The sequence below is a fragment of the Condylostylus longicornis genome, unplaced genomic scaffold (genome assembly GCF_029603195.1).
Source record: "Condylostylus longicornis isolate FDR11 unplaced genomic scaffold, ASM2960319v2 ptg000185l, whole genome shotgun sequence".
Taxonomy (NCBI): domain Eukaryota; kingdom Metazoa; phylum Arthropoda; class Insecta; order Diptera; family Dolichopodidae; genus Condylostylus; species Condylostylus longicornis.
This window is the reverse complement of record NW_026578153.1, coordinates 100688-125843: the sequence shown is the minus strand read 5'-3', so window position 1 is coordinate 125843 and position 25156 is coordinate 100688. Positions and strand designations below refer to the sequence as shown.

The following is a 25156-nucleotide window of genomic DNA, read 5'->3' as shown; positions in this document are numbered from 1 at the left end:
CCAATCGACGTTATTTTTCTTCCTAACCATATGGAGTGGCGACGAAACGGATGACGAAGAAGGTCTACATATCCCAATGCTGACCATGTATTCGAATTCTGTTTTAGCCGTTTTATGACGCATTGAATCAAGTCTACGTGGAGAGGAAAAAGAAAGTTGTCCCTTGCTTACGATGTGATGAACGACCGAATGTTTAACAGGTGCGGAATAATCTGAATCCTGAGTAAGGGTTGGATAATTTTTAAGAATTTCGCCGTATTCACTTTCCACGACATAATGCAAAGGTGTAACAACGTCCACATTAGCCTGCGAAACTTCAACCGACATATTTGTGCTTTGATCTACATACCAATCTCTTGTTCTTAAGATCGACCAATAGCCCGAAACGTTCCAAAAAATCTGCCCCTATTATAGGTCTACCTACTGATGCAATGATAAAAGCGTGTGAAAATTGCCTGCGCAATCCGATGTTTAGTTGAAGTAGTTTAGTACCGTAAGTTTGTATAGGAGTGCCGTTTGCAGCAGAAAGCAAGAAGTCCGAAGGCCGATTTTTACATCCAATGTTTCCCCGATTTGGTATAACAGAGACGTCAGCGCCCGTGTCGACAAGAAATAAAATGTCGTTGTTGACGTCTCTTACAAATAAGCGGCGTGAAGAGTAATTCCCATTATTAGCCGAAACAATAACGGGGCGCTTTAGTTTGGGGAGTTCGTTTTTGTGGAAGTAGCATTCGCCCTATGAAAGGAGGCAAAGAATCTACACCGTCCTACACATTTCAACGCGTCACGCCCGTATTTTTTGTGGTACCAACACATGGGTTGTCTAGAGGCGGACCTATTTCGACTGGAATTCCGAATTCTAGAACGACTTCGAAAAGTTGATCCCGTATTGAGTTTTGCTAACATTTCTTCAATCCTCGACAAACGGTTTTCAAAATTAGACGAAGTGTCGGTGAGTTTACCCGAAACTGGAGAGCTAGCGCATATATTCGCGTTGTTCGTTTTCGAAACTGCATTTAAAAGCGCGGATTGAGAAGCCTCATATATTTTATCTGCTAAAGAAGTGAGCTCATTCATAGGCTTATCACACACGGCCAGTAAGGTGATGTAAATGTTGCGCGGTAAACGACGAAGCCACAAGTTTCTGATAATACTTTCATTAAATGAGCTACATGCTAGCATCCGCATGGACCTAAAGACTTCGGATGGCCTACGATCACCGATATCTTCTCGATCCAGGAGAGATTCCAATTTTTTAATTTCGGAGAGTGAATGTCTTTCTATGAGAGCCCCTTTTAGAGTTTCATATGGCTGCGAACTTGGTGGATTATTTAAAATATCGATCACGGAATCTAGAGTATCTGGAGGTAATGCAGACACAGTTAGACAGTATTTGGTATCACTACTGGTTATTCTATAAACCGTAAATTGCGCTTCCGCCTGAATGAACCAGGTCGCCGGGTTGGCAGACCAAAATGGGGGTAAACGAACGCGCACAGAGTCTACCTCGTGTTTTATCTCGGTCGCAGGACTGAAAGGGTTTGAGTCGGCATTTGTTTCTTCCTCCAAAGCACTAGGATTCGCCCGAAAAAGGTCGGAAGCCGGAGGCATCAAAGGATTTGTAGAATGGTTCTGTTTTAGGTATTTTCTCGTCATTCGACATATTTAAATTGATTTTATGAAATACAAAATTTAAAACAAAGAAAAATTTGTATCAAATTAAAATGAAATGTTTAAATGAAAAAAAAAAAAAAAAAATTTCGGAACGGTAATCTAAACTACGAAAAAAGAAAAAAAAAAATTGAAGAATTTTCAATTGAACTTTGATATTAAATAAATATTTTTAATACTTCTAAAAATAAACGAATTGTATTAACAGGGCTCAGTATACACTTAATAAGTCGGTAAGTGTATAAAATGGTAAAATAGTTAAATCATAAAAATTTAATAGTATCGATGCAAAAATAGCTATTGCAAATTCAAAAATCTCCTCAAAATAATTTCATAAAAATATATGAATCCTCGAATCATAAACTTAAAAAAAATTTTTAAAATGGTAAGAAAAACTTGGTTTAATTTAAAATTATTTTCATTTAAAATTCATTAATTAAATTAGCGTTCAATAAAAAATGGTTTTACTGTATTCACCGAAAAATGAAAAAAAAAGTAAATGTATGATCACTTCAGGTAAGAGAAAAAAAAATATATCAATATGAAAGGTCACAATGCACTTAAATTTTACAATATATATGTGCATACCCCAATGTACATATATGCGTGTTAAAATTGATATTAAAAAAAAATTTCGATATTAAAAAAAAAAAATTAAAATTCATTAAATACAATTCCTATATATGCGTATGTAAGTATGTACTTAAATGGGAATATGTAAAAAAAATTTTTAAAGATGTAATTTATATTTAATAATTTTTTTTTTATTTTCTTAGATATTGTTAGAACATTTTTCATATTAAAAATTTTTAAATTTTTAGAAGTTAAAATTATAATGTATATGTTATTTTAAAATTTAATTAATTAAATAAAATAATATTTGTATCACTAATTAAAAAAATTAATTAACAACCGAACATTATAATTGAAAAATTTTGATTTTATGTCTTTATGATGCTAGGTAAACGTCTTTTTGACCTAGGTGTATTTTTGAGAAAAAAAAAATTTTCTTTCAAATAAACAAACATACATACAAATGTTAAAGAAAATAATATATTTTTAATATATTCTAACTATTGCAAAATTTTAAATGAAATAATTAGATGTAATATACATAATTTGATTTTAACATTATAGTATTAAAATCATATTAAAATTTAATATATTATATACATACGATATATCTTGTGTTATGTATTTATGTATGCATGCTTTTTTAAAAAAAAATTATTTTAGTTTATTATCTAATATAGTAAAAAAATTTTTGAATTAATTTAAGTTTAAGTTTAATTAAAAATAAAAAAATGTAATGATTTCGGTTGGTTAATTAGTGAACTATTAAGTTTACTTACTATGTAATTCTTTGAAATTTTAATTTTTATTCTTAATTTTTGAAAAACAAAAACTTTTTTTTAAAAATGTATTTTAATTATTCTTTTTTTAAAAATAAGAAATGTAAGAAATAAGGAAATTAATAGAACTTATCTTAATATTCATGATGCTTTCTGGTTGATGAAGTGATGGATAAGTATAGATGATGTTGATTCCGCTTGATGTTGATGAATGATTAGTTGAACGCAATTGAATAGTTGAATGGTTGAATGCAGGCGCGGTTCTGATGTATTCGTCGCCCTAAGCGGTTCCTAAAAAGTGCGCCCCCCCCCCCTTCAACCTTTTCACCTATTTTATTACTGTGAACAAAATTTAATAGGCATTGCACATTGTGCATCATAAAGCAGTTTCTTGTAACCTTATTGTGCTGAATTATAGAATTAAAGTCTGGAACTAAACTTTCAATTTTTTGTTTTATAAATTCAAAAACAAGGTAATTTATTTAACTGTACGTTTTTTTATGAAGTTATGATTAGATTTATATCAATCACTTAAACTTGATTTTTTGATTTTAACAACCAAAAAATTTACTTTTTGACGTAAGTGAAACTTATTGTAAAAGGTTCTATGAAAATTATATCAAATAAACTTTTTCAAAGCTTATTTGAATATGAAAAAAAGTAAAAAATTATTTTTATTTTTATTCGTAATTTTATTTTTATTTTTATTCGTAAAATTTGGCTTTTTATTTCACAAATCGCCTGAGAAATGAAGCAGCGTATAAAAAAAGTTTCGACTTGCATTCAAAAATTTAAGGAAAATCAAAGTTTCGTTCTAAAATTTATGACTTGAAAACTAAGCTTTTTATGAACATTGGTACAAGCTTTTATGCTGTTCATTAAATTTTTTTGATTTTATTAAAATAAATCCATTTTTAATTTTGGAGTTAAATGTGTGAAGCAAATTATGCGCCATTTCATTTTACTCTTATTTTTTGGATGACTTACACTACATCAATTCAGCATAAAAATTCTTAACATTCACTTGATTATTAAACAACATTTTTTCAATTCAATATAAGTAGTAGATTTTATCAATTAAAATTTAATTCTGTGATTGATAACAGTTTTTTCAAAAACGAAAGCAGAACATAGTAGTAGAAATTCATAACGATCATGTAATTTTAAAATTCATTCAAAATTTTTTGTTGTTAAACAAAAACAAAATATTGGTATACACAATCTCAATATCAAGCTATGCTTTCCATCATTTAAGAATATTGCTCTCATTCTCTTTTTCTAATTTCTTTCTATTCTCATTCTTAATTTGTGTTTTTTTTGTTTTGTTCTTGTTGTTTACTAATGCAATAGTATACAGAAAAGTAATACATTATAATAATGTGTTTGTTTGTTTGGTGAGTGGGCGACAACTAAGCAAAAATAAAATTTTGCATGTATGAAACAATTTAAATATAATGTGTACGAACGAGTGTAGCCACTAAGCATAATAAAAACATTGCTTTGTGATATAATTATATGTGTACGAGCGAGTGTTGATAGGGAGCAATCTCAACAAAATAAAAATTTTGCTTTATGAGATAATTATATGTGTACGCATGAGTGTTGATCTTATTCATATTAGACAATATAAATTATATGTACATGTGTATTTTTGGATATTTTTATTTGTTGCGTACATTGCTTCTATATATGTATGTATATTATATGAGACGATTTCACTTATATATATGAACGATTGAATGTATACAGCTGTGTGAAATAATATTCTGTGTTTATAGGCATATACAGTACATAAAAAATAAGAATGAAAGAGTAGTGTAGAGTAAAGAAATGTATGAGTAATTTTAATTCTGTGAACATTTTTTGTTATATGGTGCAAATAGAAAATATGTGTAGGAACAAAATATTATGTTTGCATGTAGGTAGATTTTATTAAGTTAATTTCGCTATAAATTGATGTATAAAAAAAAACTTGGAATCCTTTTTTTTGGGTGAAAATTTTTTTTTTTTAAATTTAGGGGTTTTTTAAGTTTTCAATGGCGCCCCTATTTTTTATCGCCCATTGCAAATGCATACTTTGCATGTATGATAAATCCGGGGCTGGTTGAATGTGCAATTGTTTGAGAAATTATATATGATTTTGATGATGTTGAAAATTCTAACATTAATTTTAACTGCATGTGAAGCACAGCAATGTATGTCCAATAAAAATTTTTGAAATTTTTGATCGCTGAGTTGTTATAGCTGTTTGTTTTCAGCATAAGAAAAATCCAATTTTTGAAAATTGGATGCATATGTATAGTTCCAATATATATATACACAATATTTTTATGTTAACACAACATTAAAATTAAGTTTAACAATTATATGATGATTATATTTTTTTGTGTTGTAATTGTTTTATTTATAAATTTTATATTAGCGTTTTGATTACTATTAATATTAGTGAACTTTTATTTTAAATACAAAATTTTATTGTAATTCATTTAAATTTTTTTGAATGTGTAATAAAACATATATTACAATTTTAGTTTTAATAAAAACTTTTAACACATTGTTCAGTAGGGGTCACCAATATGGCTTCCTGCAGTAATTTGGCAAGAAGACCATTTTATATTTTTATTTTATTAAAAATCGCAATGATTTTATTTTAAGTTGTAATGTTCTTTATTATTAATTTAGTTTTTAATTATTAATTAATTTATAATTATTATTATTACATTTCACGTATTTTTAATATTCAACTTGAAACACTTATAATTATTTTATTTTAAATAACACTTGTTATACCCTGCACTTCGTGAAGGGTATATTAACTTTGGTATGGAGTTTGTAACTACTTGAAGGAGTCATCTGCGGTATGGACATATATATATATTCTTGCTCAGCGTAAAATTCTGCGTCGATTTAGACATGTCCGTCTGTCCGTCCGTCCGTCCGTCCGTCCGTCCGTCCGTCCGTCCGTCCGTCCGTCCGATCGCACCATAACTCAAAAACGAATAATGCAATCGACACCAAACTTTCACAAGTTTTTTCTTTTGTGCTAAGGACGAGCCCTATTGTTATTGGACTAATTCGGACAACGGGTTCGGGTAGCTGCCATACAACTCAAAGAGTTTATTTTAAATATTTCAAAAATTAAAAAAGCTATAAATATAAAATTTTGTATACATGTGTCCAATTATATTCTACATATGCTCTAGAAATTATAATGGGATAGCTGCACCGGTTCGGGTGGCTGCCATACAACTCCAACAGCAAATTTTTTATATTCGGCAAAATAATAAAGTCAGATTCATGAAACTTGGCAATCATGTGTCCAATTATAGGTCAAATATACTTCTGAAGTTTTAGAGGAATTGCTTTACAGGTTCGGGTACCTGCCATACAACTCCAGAAGCTAATTTTAAATATTTGGGAAAATAATAAAGTCAGATTCATGAAACTTGGCAGTTGGATGTCCGATTATAGATCAGATATATTTGTGAAGTTTTAGAGGAATTGCTTGACAGGTTCGGGTACCTGCCATACAACTCCAGAAGCTAATTTTAAATTTTTGGAAAAATAATAAAGTCAGACTCATGAAACTTGGCAGTTTTGTGTCGAGTTATAGGTCAGATATATTTCTGAAGTTTTAGTGGAATTGCTTGACAGGTTCGAGTAGCTCCCATACAAGTCTAAAAGCTTATTTTAAAAATTTGGAAAAATAATAAAGTCAGATTCATGAGACTTGGCAGTCGTGTGTCCAATTATAGGTCAGACATATTTCTAAAGTTTTAATAGGATTGCTTGACAGGTTCGAGTAGCTCCCATGCAAGTCTTAAAGCTTATTCTTAATATTTGGAAAAATAATAAAGTCAGATCCATGAAACTTGGCAGTTGTGTGTCCGATTATAGATCAGATATATTTGTGAAGTTTTGATGGAATTGTTTGACAGGTTCAGGTACTTGCCATACAACTCCAAAAGCTAATTTTAAATATTTGGAAAAATTTTAAAGTCAGATTCATGAAACTTGGCAGTCGGATGTCCAATTATAGGTCAGACATATCCGTGAAGTTTCTATAGAATGATTTCACAGGTTCGAGTAATTGCTACACAATAACGAAAGGTGCAGGGTATAATTCAATCGGTTTATACCGACTGAAACGTTTTTACTTGTTTTATTAAAATTAACTTAACTGCACTGTGACCATTTATCGAATAGGAATATAAGTATAGAATTTCAAATCATTTATACATATTATAATGAGAGAAAAATGAATTTTACAGTTAATTCATTTTTCGAAATTTAACTAAATTACTAATGTGTAAGTGAATCATTATGTAGGTAAATTAAATATACATAATTAAGCCTAGTTTAAAAAGAAGTGATTCAAGAAAGTGTTTTTCAATAATTTAAAAATCAAGTCAGGAGTGTAGAACCTTCTGTGAGAAAGATCTCAACAGATAACCAGTGTCTGCAGGAAGATAAAGCCTTGGGACGGTTGCGATGTCGTGGTATTGGATGGCGACGGCATGCCCAAACAGCATGTCTGCGTAACCTACGTACCAAAGGACGAGACAACCGTCAGTCTCTCCAGGGACAAATTTCTAAGTAGGATAGGGAAGCAAAATCCCAGCCTCAAGATAAGTTCCTGGAGGGTGCTGAGGATGGATAAGGAAAAGGACGGGGCTGCTCCATCACCTTTTCCGTGGATGATTCCGGATTGGAAGATCTACGGAAAGCGGAGTTCCGACTTTTCCTGAATTTCTTCCGTGTTACCGTTCGGGTTAAAGGAAGAAAATCCTCTCAAGGTGCTGGCGGCAGGGCAGAACAAAATAAAAAACCAGTGCCCACCGCGACAACGACGAGCACTTCAGGCCAACCAAAAGAGCCAAAACTCATTGGAAAGTCTGAAGTCGCTCCGAAAATGGCGGCAAAGGAAACGGAAGGACCATCGACCAGCACGCCAAATACAAGCATCCCGGGGGAACCAAAAGGGCTCAAGCCCATTGGGAAGCCCGGAACTGCTTCCGTATTTGCTGTTGGAGGGGCTAGCGTGGCACCTGGGACGGCAAAACAGGCTGTGGCAGGGCAGGCGCCCACCAAGATGTGTAAAAAGGCGGCAATGGGAGGTAAGGCTCATGTAAAGCCTTTGTCTAAAGGGCCAAAGCCCATAGACAAGAGCCGGAGGAAATAATATGGCTGTGAGGTGCATCCAAATAAATCTACAGCATGCTAGGGCATCTACTGATGTTCTGGCTCATAGATTTATGAAGGATCACCTCGATATCGCCCTTATCCAAGAGCCTTACATAGTGAAGGATCAGGTTAAGGGCCTAACAGGTGAGCTATTGTATGATAATACAACTGGGGGCAGGCCTAGGGCTTGCATCTTGTTTAGTAAAAGGCTAACGTATTTTCCCATTCCAGATTACTGTTCTAAGGATCAAGTAGCTGCGTTGGTGAAGGTGAAGTCCTGCGGGGGCTGGACAGAGTTCATTGTGTGCTCATCCTATCTCCCGGGGGACTGTGCCCACCCGGACGAACAACTGAAGGATCTAGTGGACTTTTGTGGAAGGAGGAACTTCCAACTTATAATAGGAAGTGATGCCAATGCCCACCACACCGTCTGGGGAAGCAGCAATATAAACAAAAGAGGTGAGTGCCTACTTGAATTTATATATAGCAATAAATTAATGATTATGAATGAGGGCAATAGGCCGACATTCATAAATGCAATTAGGGAAGAGGTCCTTGACATCACCCTTTGCACTGAATTTATCGGCAGTAGGGTTGGTGGATGGCATGTCTCAAATGAGACATCCATGTCCGATCATAGGCAGATTAGGTTTGATATCATGGTCTCCGGGGGCCTGACAGAAGAAATTTATCGGGTGCCCCAATCCACAGATTGGAGTCAATTCGAAACGCTCCTCATGGATGGGATTAGATCCGTTCCTGCTTCTGTCAGAACGGTGATGGATATCGAACTAGCCAGCGAGGCCCTGACGGCGGCTATTACTAATGCCTATCACGGGAGCTGCCGTGCTAAGCCGAGGCGGAGCAATAGGAAGTGCCCGTGGTGGAATGAAGAGCTTTCAAGGCTTAGACTAAAGACCAGAAAGCTATTCAATAAGGCCAAGGCGTCAGGTTCGTGGGAAGAGTATAAGGACTCACTCACAAAATACAATAAAGAAATTAGGAAAGCGAAGAGAATCTCGTGGAGGGCGTTCTGCGAGGGCATTGATGAACTCCCTAGCAGTGCGCGTCTTCACAGGGTGCTTTCCAAAAAGTATGCTAGCGGGTTGGGCCTAATGGAACGTCCTGATGGCTCCATGACTGAGAACGGAAAGCAGACGTTGGAGCTTATGGCGTCAACGCACTTTCCTGACTCGGAGATTCTTCGGAATCACTCAAATGCAGTCATCGAACCAAGGGCATCCTGGCCCAGGAGAGATGACTGGCAACGATCCCGTCTAGTCTTCACGATGGGCAGGATTAGATGGGCTGTTTTCTCTTTCAGGCCCTTCAAATCTCCAGGTGATGACGGGATATATCCTGCATTTTTGCAGAGGGGTGTCCAACATATCACTAGAGCACTGTTGGAAATTTTCCGTGCCAGCTTTGCGTGGGGTTACATCCCTCAGGCTTGGAGGGTGGCTAAAGTGACGTATATTCCGAAGGTGGGTAAGCGACCAAGCAACCACCCAAGGTCTTTCCGTCCAATCAGCCTTACTTTTTTTCTATTGAAAGCAATGGAAAAAGTGATTGATAGATTTATACGGGACGATGCACTGGGAAGCAATCCCTTGCATGAATCTCAGTACGCCTATCAGTCGGGAAGGTCTACTGTACTCGCTCTGCAGAGTCTGGTGGGGGTCCTTGAAAACTCACTGGAAGTGCGGGAGGTGGCAGTTGGCTGCTTCCTTGATATAGAGGGAGCTTTTGACAACACCCCATATCATGTCATCTGTGAGTCGTTGCACAAACGAGGGATTGATGCGACGACTAGCAGATGGGTTAATCGGATGCTACAGGATAGGATTATTAAGTCCACCATAGCTGACGATATGGTCTTCATTTCCGCTGCAAAAGGATGTCTGCAGGGCGGGGTTCTTTCGCCCCTCCTGTGGTCCATTGTAGTGGATGATCTAATCGCTGCTCTCAGGTGCTCCGGGGCGCGTGTCTGGGGATACGCTGACGATGTGGCCTTCGTCGTGCGGGGAAAATTTGAGAGCACTATTTCTGATCTTCTACAGCAAAATCTACGTGTTGTGGAAAGGTGGTGCAAAGGCGTTGAGTTAAATATAAATCCAAGCAAGAGCACTTTGGTCGCCTTCATCAGACGCAGAAGCAGGGACAGATTAACGAGCCCAATTCTGTTTGGTGAACGTATTAGTTACTCGAGGGAGGTGAAGTATCTGGGGGTAACCCTGGATGATCGTCTCTCTTGGAATACCCATATCGATAGAGTTACCGGGAGAGCTACGGCGGCCTTGTGGACGTGTAGGAGCTTCATCGGGGGGACCTGGGGAATTAGTCCCAGAATAGCACTGTGGCTATATACGTCCCTTGCTAGGCCCATCGTCACCTATGCGTCGATTGTGTGGTGCCGTAAGGCTCATCAGGCGGGTGTGCGGGCCAAACTGGAAAAGCTACAGAGGCTGGCCTGCCTGGGAGTGACCGGGGCGATGCGGACGGCTCCCACCGCTACATTGGAGGTGATGATCGGATTGCCGCCACTGCACCTCCATATATTGAAGGAAGCTCGGCTGGTGACTTACCGACTTCTCTCTGGCGAGGACGGGGCAGGGCTAAAGTTGGCCCACAGAACTCACAGAGACTTCATTGAGGGCGATCCGATTCTAAGAATAACCATGTCAGATACCTGTTTGCCGCGGTACAACTTCGACCACAAGTACAGGGTTCTGTTTCCCGATCGATGGACGTGGGATCGGGGTGGTTCGGTACTTAGCTCGGGTTCGAGCGTGTGGTATGCGGACGGGTCCAAAACGGAATCGGATGTGGGTTCGGGCGTATACGGACATAGACATTCGTATATATGCGACCCTTGACCCGCATTGCACAGTGTTCCAGGCCGAAATACATGCAATAGGGATCTGTCTGAGAATCAATTTGGAAAGGGGGTATAGAAACCGCACCATCTATGTGTTCTCAGACAGCAGGGCTGCGCTGCTGGCGCTCCGTTCAGCTCAGGTTACATCCAAGCCGGTCTGGAGCTGCCTTGCTGCACTTATGGAATTGGCATCGGAGAACAGAGTGATGCTCATTTGGGTGCCGGGCCATAGTGGTCATGCGGGCAACGAAGTTGCCGATGAGTTGGCGCGGAGGGGATCTGCGGCTGCCTTTGTGCAGCCGCTGCCTTTCTGCGGTCTGCCTTCTTCCGCCGTGGGGGCCAGGCTTGCCTGCCTACTCGCGGCGGAATGCGGCCGTCACTGGCGGGACACGAAAGGGTGCCGTCATGCGAAGGTGTTTCTTCCGGCGTGCTCCGGCGGATTCGCCGCGGAGTTGCTGGGGATGAGCAGGAGCCGGGCTCGCACTATTGCGAATTTCTTCACGGGGCACTGCCCGGTGAAGTACCACCTGCATAGGCTGGGGAAGTCGGGCTCCCCCCTGTGCAGATTTTGTGGGGGTGGCGATGAGACCGCCGTGCACATTCTCTGCGACTGTCCGGCACTGGCTGTTCGGCGCCGCAATTGTCTTGGACAGGGGTCCCTAAGTGTTCGCAAACTGTTGTCCAACTCCCTTAGGGATATCTCCGGATTTGTGATTGGGACGGGGATATTATAGACGGGAGAGTGGGGTGGCTACAATAAGTCAAAAATGGCTGCGGTGGCTTGGGGGGATGCTCCTGTCCCACTCGGTTCCCTTTGAATCTACAATCTACAAATCTAGTCGAGTTGATTCAAAAATGGACTTGGGTGTTTGCTTCGATAGTAAGTTATCATTCTTAATCACTACAATCATATCATATGCAGATCAAGTTCGATGTTAGGTATCATTAAATGCTGGTCAAAGGAGTTTAATGATCGTTATGTCTTAAAATCGCTCTACACATGCCTGATCCGTCCTCATCTAGAATATCAAGGATTGAGTCTATTCAAAAAATTTTTTTGACGTTCGCTATCCACCTCGTTCCTTGGGAAGACCTTATTATTCTTCCACCTTACGAGCACAGACTCAAATTAATTGACCTACCCACACTGGGTAAAAGACTTGACGTCGCCGATCTGTTATTCATATTTCAGCTTATAAAAACTGAATTAATCTCTCCCGACGTTTCAAATAAAATTGTGATTAACTCCAACCCTAGGTCTCGTTCCCTTGATCTTTTCATGGCTCCTTTTCATAGGATCAATTATAGGAAACATGAACCTGTCAGCAGAATGCTGCGTTTATGTAACAAACACAAACACAGACTTGACTTTGCACTGAAGAAAGACGCGATGAAAAAGCCTCTATTTACTTAAAGTTAAATATAACCCTTTTCTTTATTTTAACAAATTCTTGTTTTAGCTTTTCATTGTTTATATTTATATTTAATAGAGTATTGTTACTAATAAATTTTATTTTGTATAATTTTTAAATTTAATTTTTAAGTCAAAAATTTGTTCTGTCTAAAAAACATGTATCTGTATATGCATTCCTCAGTTTTAAGTTATGTAAAATGTTTGAGCTAAACAAAAATAAATAAATAAATAAAGTGCGGACTGAAAATCCAAAAAAGTACAAGCCTCCTCCGGTTGTATTGAGCAACATTAAAAACTACTCCCACATATGAAGATATTAAAACAAGAAAGAATAAACGTTAGGGTCAATATGATGAATAATGATCAATTAAAAATAAATGTAGAAAATGAAAATAATTACAGTTAAAGTTATGGGTAGAAATCACCATCCATCGTGTGAGCCAGAGGATATAAAAAAAGAGCTCATTAGCAAAGGCTTTAAATGTCTCGATATTGTAAATAAAATCAAAAAGAAAAAAGAAAATGGAAAATATATTTCAGTAAAACTTCCGCTCCTTATGTTATCTTTTGATCATTCGGAAAGATAACGAAGATCTATAAAATAGAATACTTGCAGCACATGAGAGTAAAAATTGAAGCTCTTCGAAGCAGTAAAACCATTCCGCGATGCAAGAGATGCCAGAGATTTGGACACACACAAAAGTTTTGCCAAAGAGAGGCTAGATGTGTAAAATGTGCTGGTAATCATATGACATCAGAGTGCAACAACAAGGATAATTTTCAGCCCAAATGTGCGAACTGCAATGAGGCACACCCTGCTAGCTATCGGGGTTGTTTGGTTGCAAAAGAATTGCAAAACAGAAGATTAAAAAAGAATAAAATCAAACAAAATCAAGTTAAATTTAATGAGCAAAGAGCTCCAAAAATATCCAGAAAAACGACACCTACCAAGGTGTTAAAGGGAGTATCGTATTCACAAGCGCGTCAAAACAAAACCCCACAAAACAGGAAAAATAAGGAACCTGAGAACAAAACTCCACAAATAAATAGAACTGAGATGTAAACGGGGATACCAAAGAAATTAAGAAAAGGTGTACGTAAATGAGGTACGTATAGTAACTTGGAATGCTAATGGTGTTCTTAAAAAGAAACAAGAATTGGAGATTTTTCTCAAAACGAGAAATATGGATATTTATTTGCTGTCGGAGGCTGATTTGACATATTATACGAGCCCTAAAATAAAAGGCTATGATTACTATAAAGTGGTACATCCCAGCAATCAGCCAAGAGAAGGTGATACAATACTAATAAAAGAAAGTATAAATTATTAATAGAAAGTATTATTTCGATAAAAATTAAATTGACTAGACGAGACTTTACGGTTGGCGCTGTATACTGTCCACCAAATTGCAGCATTAAGAAAAATACTTTTAAAGATCTCCTGTACAAACATGGACACACATATCTAATAGGAGGTGACTATAATGCCAAACATACAGATTGGGGTTCTAGAATCACCTCAACTAGAGGAAGAGAGCTAAAAAAAGCTACTCAAGAACTAGGTTGTTGCTATCACTCCTACTTCTTGACCTACTGACACTAACAAAATTCCTGATGTTATTGCTTTTTTTAAACAAAAATTGACTTCTTAACCAAAAAACATCAGAAAATTTTCTAAGCCTTGAAGATAATCATGACTGCTGTCATATTAGAGAACTAAGTGCAAAAATAAATAAAACATATTGGGCGACCACTACAGATTGGGCGAGCTTTAAATACGAAATAATAAACAATATTGACGTAAATATTAATATACAATCAAGAGAACAATTACATCTGGAGTTAGAAGGATTTATTAAAATCATACAAAAAGCAGCATGGAACAATACAAAAATGTCAAAGTACAAACCGACAGCAAATAGCTATCCTGGAGAAATAACTGATTTAGTAGGTGAAAAGAGAAGGGCCAGACGTAGATGGCAACGTTCGCGTCACGCTGAAGATAAAACTGTTTTAAACAGACTTTCCTAGGTGCTTAAAAGAAAAATCCAAGAATATAAAGCTGTAACATATGGAAATTATGAAAAGCACTTGTCAGCTACGAAGGAAACGAATTATTATTATAAATGTTACCCAAACAAATTTAAAATTATTGTTAGCAGCTAATTGCTTAGTTTTTTGTGGAGATTCCTCATATATGGCGTTAAAACATGTTTTATATAAATTTTTATACCTTTGTGTTTGTCATTACTGGTGGTACCTGCAGCTGTAGCTCTTAATTTTGATTTGAACATATTCTTATTACGTATAAATCTCAGCTTGGTCGAGAAAACAATATTCAAAGTGACGTCACGATTTTTCTTAACATGTTTAACATACAGCCTTGAATGTTGCTGTCTACAAAATTGCTATTTCAGAAAAAGCAGAGAGAATTTTTTCATTTACATTGTTTTTTTCAACATCTGGAAGGCCCACAATGTCAATACATGTAGCTAGCTTTCTTTGCTCCAACATATTAATTTTCCGCTATGTTTAATTTATTTAACAAAGATGTATTAGACTATTCCAATATAATCAACCTTATAAAGGGCATCATTATTTACATTTTTATTATTTATAATTTCAGTCAACTCAACGCCATTAAGTTTTTTTCCCACTTCAACCAACTTATTGGATGAAGCTACATTGGATTTTCCGAGTAGTAGCTACATTCTCTACATAACTTTTTTGAATTCATGAATTCAGTATGAAGCATTTCCAGCTTCACATAATTTCCATGTTGTTTGTCCAAATTAATTTGATTAATATTTTTATCTTTTAACATACTGCCACCAATACAATCACCAATACGATTTACGTGCATAGTGCTCCCAACAGCAGTAGTACGAGGAGAATTTATTGGTGTGTTGTCATGAATATTTGGGTTTTTAGAAAAACTAATACATTCAAAGTATTTATAACTTTTTTCAATAATTTCAATTTCTCGCTTTTTAATATTGGCGCATTTTGCATGTACAAACTTTTTGCATAAAAGACATCGGAATTTTCCCGCTGATGTTGTGGGAAAGTTGATAGAGTTGATTCACTCTATCAACTTTTAGTGAACAAAATTTGCATTTCATGATCAACTGTGATGAAATTAAATGAATATTGCAATATCAAAGTAATCGTTCAAAATTTGTACAAAAATAATTAGCAAAAAATTTGTAACAAATCTCAATGCATGTGAACTGCAATAAGGTCAAAATGAAACTGATTTATTTCGGTTTCTAATTATTTGGAAATCCTCCTTTAGTGTCTAGTACATATTATACTAGTAAATAGTGTCTAGTAAATTTATGTACATTCGAGACATTCTTTCAAGATCCCCACTTCTAGAATTTGTTCTTACGGATATGGATAATGATATTAGTTTACATGTTAATTTATTAATTTCAAATTTAATTATTACAGTTATAACGTTATTACAGATCTAAAATCTGTATTCGCTAGACATGGCATTCCAGAGCAAAAAATTTCTGATAATGGACCGCCATTTAATTCAAAGCAATATGAAAGGTTCTGTAATGAGTGGAATATTCATAATATCACTTCAAGTTCTTATAATACAAAATCTAAGGGCTTGGCAGAAAAATCTGTGGGTTAAAAATTTACTAAGTAAGTGTGCTGAACCTAATTCGGACTCATACATATCCTTGTTATATTATCGAACTACTCCTAAGAGTGGTCTCAATTCCATCACAATTACTCATGTCAAGAAATTCGCGGACAAAAATTCCAACAAAACACAAAATATACTGCCTCAAGTTATTAATTATGAAACTCACAATAAAAATTTTCAAAATTATCAGCAGAACTGAAAATTAGCAGTGCCAAACTGGACATTCCATGATCTTATATTGTATTTGATGAATATGGTAAATCGTACCGCCGAAATAGAAATTTGATTAATTAAACCGCTCTCAAATGGAGAAAAACGATAGTCCATTGGGTTCACCACGTGAAACTCCTCTTTCTAGTCCAGAAAGTGGTACCGCAGATGAATTTAAAAGTAGTTCTAGTGCACCAGAATCAGACGGAGCTCAACAGCATGGCTTGATGTCTAGATTTGGTAGAATTTTAAAGCAAACTGATAGATTTAAATTTTATTCACCTAAATTAAAAATTGAAATTAAATTTTCCATTCCCTAAAAATTAAATTAAAAAGGCGAAGATGTTGTATTCATAAACAGTTAGATTATAGTAAATCATAAACACATTATAAACGAAATAACATTTTGGAATACGGGTCTAATTATGTTTATTACATAATAATTTTAGTACTACATTCTATTAATTGTTATATCTACATTCGAATAAGAGATCAGTCTGAAATTATATTTAATAAAGATTACTAGCTATAAATTAATGAAATAAATTGAAATATAAGTTTAACTAGAACATTCTTTTAATTTTACCTGATAACAAAACATTTTGTAATAATTTTTAAGAGCTTTTCTTATTTTAAGTTCTATCTTATAATTTATTAGAAAAAAACATATCTATATGTATATTACAGGTGTGTTTTTGAAAAAATAAACTTAAAATATCTCGCATGCAGAATGGAATACAATTTCAAAATGACAGACATAATATTTGCAATGGCTTGTAATGCAAGCACACACAACTAATCTTATATATATACTTGCTTGACATAATTCCATAGTATATAGTTCATGCCTATATAGGGTTTATTACTTGCCAATATAGAAACCTAAGCAATATATGGTTTATTAGAATTCTAGATTTTCATCAATAGTTTTCTCTATATTTCTTTTCTAATTATACTATTTCTTGTTAAAATGTTCTTTCCATCTGAGCTTAAAATCCAGAGTCATAGCTTTCTATTTCACTGCGTTTTGGATTATAATTGCAGCACCATTCAAATTTAATTAAGGTAGATTGTCATTTATTTGTCTGTTTAATTACATATATTATTGCATGCTTCTGGTAATTCTAATTACTGCTAACATAGCTGTGCCTTGTAAAAGTAGCCATTGTTACATTTCCCAGTTTTGCGAAATTGGTTGAAGAAATTAGGTTTATTATAGGAACCCAAAGTCTGCAATAAATTCTCTAAGTGTAGAGCATTCCTCTTTTTGTTTAATTCGAAAATGTATGATTCAAGCAACTGCATAATATCAATCTCTTAAGTTTAAATATCAAACTCCTATTTATTACATTTATATTTCTAGCAATGTCATGTTTGAACTTACCCAATCTGTGCTGAAGTCGTTTTTGAGTCCCAATCAACATGTCATCTCCTAGTAAGAATCTATTTTCTGTACATAGGACATTCTTAAAAAACCTTTTATTTACATTTTATTTTGCTCAGTCTAAGAACCAATTAATTCCGCATATAACTTTTCAATCGTAGTCGATTATGGGAAATTAAAGAAAATCATAACGGACGATAAATTTCCAATCCCAAGTATGGATTAACTTTTCAAGAATTTGGGCAGAGCAATACTTTACCACTTTGGATTTGACGAAAGGGTTCAACCAAATTTTAGTAGCCGAAAAATATACTTAGAACTTTTCGTATGCCCTTCAGTGCGAAAAATGCTCCTGCTTCTTTTCAACAGGTCATGGACTACGTTTTAAGACACTTAATAAATAAAATTTTCGTAGTTTACCTAAACGACATATTATCTAGACGACCAAGCGACGTATTCTCTACAGAAGAATTTGGAAGCATTAAAAATTGTATTTAAACGACTGAGACAGCAAAATTTAAAAGTATAAATCGGCGATTATTGTAATTTTTTTCGAAACGTACTAAGTATTTACGCCATTCTCTTACCACTAATGGCATAAAGCCTAACGGAATAATGTAAAGGTTATCAAAGAACTTAAACTATCTACGAATAGAGAACTGATAGAAGTTTTGCTTGGCATCTCAGCATGGTACCGTAACCATTTGAAGTTAGAATTCTTTTCGAAATAAACCTTTTCTCCTTCGCGTAAAGAACATTGTTTTTTCAAGCCTCTATTATAATATTCTATCGTACGCTGCTGATAATTTTGAAAATTTTTATTGTGAGTTTCATAATTAATAACTTAAAGCAGTATATTTTGTGTTTTGTTGGAATTTTTGTCCGCGAATTTCTTGACATGAGTAATTGTGATGGAATTGAGACCACTCTTAGGAGTAGTTCGATAATGTAACAAGGATATGTATGAGTTCGAATTAGGTTCAGCACACTTACTTAGTAAATTTTTAATTGTACCCACAGATTTTTCTGCCAAGCCCTTAGATTTTGTATTATAAGAACTTGAAGTGATATTATGAATATTCCACTCATCACAGAACCTTTCATATTGCTTTGAATTAAATGGCGGTCCATTATCAGAAATTTTTTGCTCTGGAATGCCATGTCTAGCGAATACAGATTTTAGATCTGTAATAATGTTATAACTGTTATAATTAAATTTGAAATTAATAAATTAACATGTAAACTAATATCATTATCGATATCCGTAAGAACAAATTCTGGAAGTAGGGATCTAGAAAGAGTGTCTCGAATGTACATAAATTTCCTAGAAACATATGAAACTGTGAGATTATAAGCCTGCAAACGAAGCATAATTCTTTGCAAATGAGGCGGAATACTATCTAATGGTTTATTGAAAATTGAAATAAGTGGCTTGTAATCTGTTTCCACTTTTTTTTTTGACCATAAATATATCTGTGAAATTTTGTGCATCCTAAAGGAATTTTCCAATAGCCCCTTCTTTATTTGAGCATAATTTTTTTGTGTACTAGTTAAAGTAGCCGAAGCAAAAGCAACAGGATTTGTTTCGTGAAAAATTGCAACACCCAGTACATTTTGAGACGCATCGACAGATAATATAATAAGTAAGAATTGGTGAACTAACCAATAATTGCTTTAATTTATTAAATTCTTGAGAACATTTATGATTCCAAGACCAAACAATATCCTTTTTTAGTAATTGACTTAAAATTTCTGTATGACAAGCCAGATTAGGAATATAGGAACCCAAATAATTGACCATTTTCAAAAATCGTTGTAACTCAACCGTCTGGTTTAGCACCACTGGAATAGAAAATGTGACCTAGAGATTTAACTTCCGACTGGCATATTTTTGACTTAGTTATATTAAGTTTTAAACCTACTTCTAAACCATTTCTAAAAGACCATTCCTAAACGCATGTCGTGTTCTGCTTTTGTGGATCCAAAGATTAGAAAACCATCTATATAAATTGTTAGGGCTGGAATATTATTAAAAAGTTTTATTATTTCGGCATGAAAATTTCGGGAGTCCCATTAATTCCGAATGGAAGTCGTAGAAATCTATAACGACCAAAAGTGTTATAAAAGTGCGCAATTTTGATGAATATTCATCAAGAGGAATGGTCCTAAAGCCCGAGTTAGCATCAAGAATTGAAAAATATTTTGCGTTATATAATTGACTTTTAGTATCCTCCAATGTAGGGAAGATATAATGCGACCTTAATATAGCCTTGTTTAATTTACGAGGGTCCAAGCATAGTCTCAACTTTCCATCAGATTTTTTCACCAATACAATTGGATTGACCCATTCCGTTGGTTCTTCAATAGGTTTTATGACACCAAGAGCAACCATTCTATCTAGTTCATCCTTTAAAGGCTTGTATCATTTAAACGGAATACTTCTAGAACACTCAACCAGGGTTTTATGTCTGCATTTAGATCTAATGTAGAATTATTTTTTAGACAACCCAGACTATTAAATAGAGTACTATATTTCTGCAATAATTTATCATTATTATTTTGATTAAGAGAGCAATTTTTTTTATAAGATTCAACTGGATACAAGTAGGCAAACCGAAAATAGTTTGACAATTTAAATCGACAGTAAAGAATTCAATTTCATATTTTAAACAATTAACTATGCACTAAATGAAAGAATGTTAATGTTAGACTTTTGAATATCTTTAGAATTTAATTTTAATCCTTGAAATGTTCTCATTGACATGATATTGGTTTGCACGCCTGTATCCAATTTTACATTAAAATTCTTTTTATTTACTGGTACTTGAATATACCAAGAATTTTTTGTAATAGCATTTATTACTCCAATAAATAAATTATGGCTAACTGGACTGTTATTTGCTTGTAGTAATCCATTTTTTTTCGATTTACACACACTAGCGAAATGAGGTTTACCATTACATTTGTAACAAGTTACTCCAATAGCCGGACAGCGCTGACGATGCACCTGATCACATTTTCCACCTTCACTATTTTGATTAAATTTCCCTGTATTTTGATTATGTTGAACAATTTTATAGAAATTTTTTGATCCTTTATTATTAAAGCTTGTCTTTTTATTTTTAAACGCATTATAATTTTGAAGCGTACCAACATAAGGCTCATTTTTATTTTGCTGGTTCTCTAATTGTTGAGCCTGTGAACGAGTTACTCAATAGACGTAGCAATGCTAATAGTTTTGTCAAGAGTTATATCTCCCTCATGTAATAATTTTTCTTTAATGAATCTGAAATTGTCTGTTAAACTGTAGATGAAATTATCTCCGACTAAATTTTCTCGTAAAGTATTAAAACAACAATTTTGATTTGATTTCAATTTGAGGCTCAGATTTTTTAACACAGTGACATATTCTTCAATTGATTCGTTTTCACCTTGCGTCGAGTAAAAAATTTATGGTGTTCCATTGCCACATTTGTTTTTGGTACAAAATAGTTTTCAAACTTTACAACTAAATCATTGTATTTCACTGAATCTTAATTTAAAGCGAAAGAATTAAATACCTGAATACTTTCTGTACCCATGTGATGCAGTAATAATGACACTTTACGACAATCACTTTGAGACTCCAAATCAGCAGCTCTTATAAACATTTTAAATTGATCCATCCGCATTTTAAACGCGATTGGAAGATTAGAATTTTAAAATTAAGCGGCTTCATCATAAATCGTAAGCTAGATGATGAGCTATTATGATATTATGATGCTTTCTTCTTTTTTCGACATTTTTATAGTTAAATAATATAAATGCTGTGTATGACAAATTATCAAACACGTGTTTGGTTTTGTATAAAAAAAATTTTTGTTTTAAATTTCTTTTACCGGACTATTATTTTTGTTCACTTCTGACACCATGTTTTGTTATCAGGTAAAATCAAAAGAATATTCTAGTTAAACTTATATTTCAATTTATTTCATTACTTATAGCTAGGTAGTAATCTTTATTAAATACCATTTCAGATTGATCTCTTATTCGAATGTGGGTATAACAATTAATATAATGTAGTACTAAAATTAATATTTAATAAACATATTAATTTTAGTATAATACATTTATAACTTTACAATAAGCACTTTAAGCGATCAATTACCGTATGCACATAAAATAATTCGCTACTATATTCCATGAACGTGTGTTTTTGGATTTTAAAATACATGCGAATAAAATGCGTGAATCTATAATTGGTTAATACTAATACCAGAGACTTTTTTATAGACTCAGCAATTCATACAAAAAAACATGAACATTTTATTTTTCTACTTTTCAGTTTTTTTGGATGGGAAATTTTTACTTTTGAGTTTTTAAGAAAATTATAAAATATATGAAAATTATAATTTCAAATATTAAAATAATAATTTCTTATGTGAACCAATATTCTTTTTATAAAAACTGAAAAATAGAAATTTCCGTTAAAAAAATTTAAAAGTGTTTCTATGTGTGCGTATATTTATGAAAAATACAAACGCAAATACAAATATTTTTGTTAGAAATACACATCGCCACATACTTATAATAAATAAAGCGTACATAATAATTCAAAAATTTTCAAAAAATTTAAAAATCTTTAAAATCTTAAAATTATTTTATTCAATTCATATGATTTGATTTTCAACATTTTTTTTCAAAAGGACATTATGTTTTTTTTTAATATTAAAAGTACTGACAGCATTAATATGTACACATTTTGTCATAGTATGTGTAGACATTCACACATAGATATTTGTTTTTTACTAACAAAATAAATTATTTACAAATCGAAAAGATTTCTAATTTCTATAGCTAACAAAATTAATAAAGTTGGTTAAATTTAGATGGTTTGTAAAATAGCAATTTCCCAAGTGAGAATACTGCTTTCAAAAAAAATGGAAGCGTTAACATAATTCTCGAACTCAATGGTTGATTGCGTCATATATTGTTAAATTTCATTCTTAGAAATTTGAAAAAACTTGCAGTTTCGGAAATGTATGTTGCTAAATATGCGACTTTTACAAATTTAGAGAGGCGAAACCCTGCGAGGGGGTGTAGTTGAAAAAAAAAAAATTTTTAGTATTTAAAAGTTAGAAAAGTTTAAGACTTCTACAACCTATTTTATTAAAGAAAACCGATATCAAAGTGCTAAGTTTCGTAAGTTCTATTAATATATTATAAAAAAAGTTAAAGTGGTAAGTTCCTAGTAAAGATCCATTAATATATTTCGAAATTTCACCTATCTATCTTCAATGGTGTAGAAGTTTTGCAAACGGGTCCACGGAGGTATGGACGGACAGAGGGAAACTATAAACAGATGTTTTCAAAATTTTTGAAGAGTCCTAAAAAATTAAATGCAAATAAATATAAAGTTGGGTCAAACCAATGGTTTGTATTGTAGCACTTTTCCCTTCAACAAGTGAAAATTTTGCTTTTTAATACAGTCTATGTATACCTATAACACTATTAAAATTATTTTCATTCATATACAAAACTATTCCAAGGATTGCATATATTTAGGATGATGCATATATGCAGTCTTTGAAATAAAGCAAAAATTAATATAAAAAGGGGTTAACATAATGCTCGATTTTAAGGGTTAATTGTGTGAGTTAAGGAAAATAATTATATTTTTTAATGTCATGGAATTTACCATTAGCTTTTTGCGTTTATAGAAATTTGAAAAAACGTGCGATTTCGGAAATATAAGGTGTCAAAAATTCAAATTTTACAAATTTCAAGAGGTGATAACTTGAGAGGGAGTGGAGATGGAAAAAAATTTTCTTCTAACAAAATGAACTATTTGTTAATGTCTAAAAGCTCCTAAAATTTCAAGCTTCTACAGGCTGGGGTCTAGAAGAAAAACGACATCAAAAATTTGGAAAAAAAGGACTTTAGATAACGGTAAATTTGATCGGCCATTTTGTTTTTCTAAAGTTTAACTATAGTATACCGCGCAAGGGGAAGCAAGCCGCTGCCTTTCTGCGTTTGCAAAATTTCAAAAATGCTTATGGTTTCATTGCAACAAATAGGTAAAAAAGACCATTTTTAAGGTTTTGGGGAGGTATAACTTCTAGAGGGGAGGAGATAGGTAAAAATTTTGTTCTACGGAAGTAAGTTTCTAGTAAAGATCTATGTACATATAAAATTTCAGCTTTCTATCTTCAAGGGTGTAGAAGTTTTGTAAACAAAAAAGTGTCCACGGACGGACGGACGGACGGAAGGACAGAGTGAAACTAATTTTTTTAACTAATTAATAAGCACTTTTTTCAAAAAATTTTTTGGAAAAGTGCTAAAAAGACGAAATAATCAACATCATTAGCATCAAATTCATCAACATCATTTTTAAAATTATTTAAATATATTTAAATAAAATTTGAATTTTTTTTTTAAGTTTTTTAACGTTTTGTTTTTATTGCTTTTGTATTTATTTTGTGCCCAAAAGAAAAAAAGCCCGTTTTTAATTTTCATTTTCTCAAAAATGTGATTTCAATTCAGTATCTCTTACTTATTTCTGCTAATACTATATAGGGTAATGTATATAGCATACGATTTTTATGCAAAAAGTCTCAGGTTCCAACCCTGAAAAATGCGATTTGTCAGATGAACTTTTTTTTATTGATAATTTTATTTTTTTTTTGTTTTTATTTTGAAATGAAATTAAAAAAGCTTTACCCTTACAAGTCAATATCAGCTAGTTTCCGTTCTAAATATTTTTTGAAAATCACTATTTGTAAAAGTTTAATGCAATAAAATAACATTTTCTTATTAAATTTTGTCCTAAAAATATAATGTCAGGAAATTTAATGTACACTTATGTTTTGCTTACTAATACATTTTGCAGATCGCCAAAAGAATTCATAACTAAATGCGCACCTCTATACTTATTATGAAACAATGTATTAACTTTAACAATTTTCTTGAGGAAGTGTTCTCTTCTTAGTATAATTCACACTTCCAAAACACAATTTATACAGAATGCTTACACTACCAAAAGTAAATAAAAATTAACTCTTCAGGATATAGTACCATTTTTTAAAAAGCGGTCACAAGGCATCTTGAAAGGGATGAAGGGGGAAAGTGGTTGGAATTAATGTTTTTTCTGACCCTAGAGGCAAAACCTTACTAATGCCTTTTTTCCCATGTCTCTAGCCTCTCTAGAAGTACCCATACTTTTTGACACCTGAGAAGTAGCTATATATATAGATATATAATGTAAAATAGGATGGCTTTTGAAGAGTTATACGAAATAGAAATAAAATATAGAATTATACAGGCAAATTAAAGGTGCTGCGTAGCCTGGTGTGTAGTCTGATAAGCAGAAGGTTATTAGATCGATGCTTAACTGGATATTGTCGTATTTTTCTTTTTTTGAATT

General features: G+C 33.6%; 1 protein-coding gene across 1 annotated transcript; it reads right to left on the bottom strand.

Annotated features, from left to right (window-relative positions):
- Positions 1–776: 776 nt before the first annotated feature.
- LOC129616354 (uncharacterized) lies at positions 777–1656 on the bottom strand. The gene is made up of 2 exons (XM_055531976.1): positions 927–1656; positions 777–859 (listed from the first exon to the last, which is right to left on the bottom strand). The coding sequence occupies exons 1-2, from the start codon at positions 1654–1656 to the stop codon at positions 777–779; spliced, it is 813 nt and encodes a 270-aa protein (XP_055387951.1).
- Positions 1657–25156: the final 23500 nt, after the last annotated feature.

What these genes read in the sequence shown, in the direction of transcription:
- LOC129616354 (XM_055531976.1), bottom strand. Translation starts at nt 1,656, where the DNA reads ATGACGAGAAAATACCTAAAACAGAACCATTCTACAAATCCTTTGATG. An exon ending in TTCGTCTAATTTTGAAAACC is followed by an intron (nt 860 to 926) that starts GTTTGTCGAGGA and finishes AAGTCGTTCTAG; the next exon opens with AATTCGGAATTCCAGTCGAA.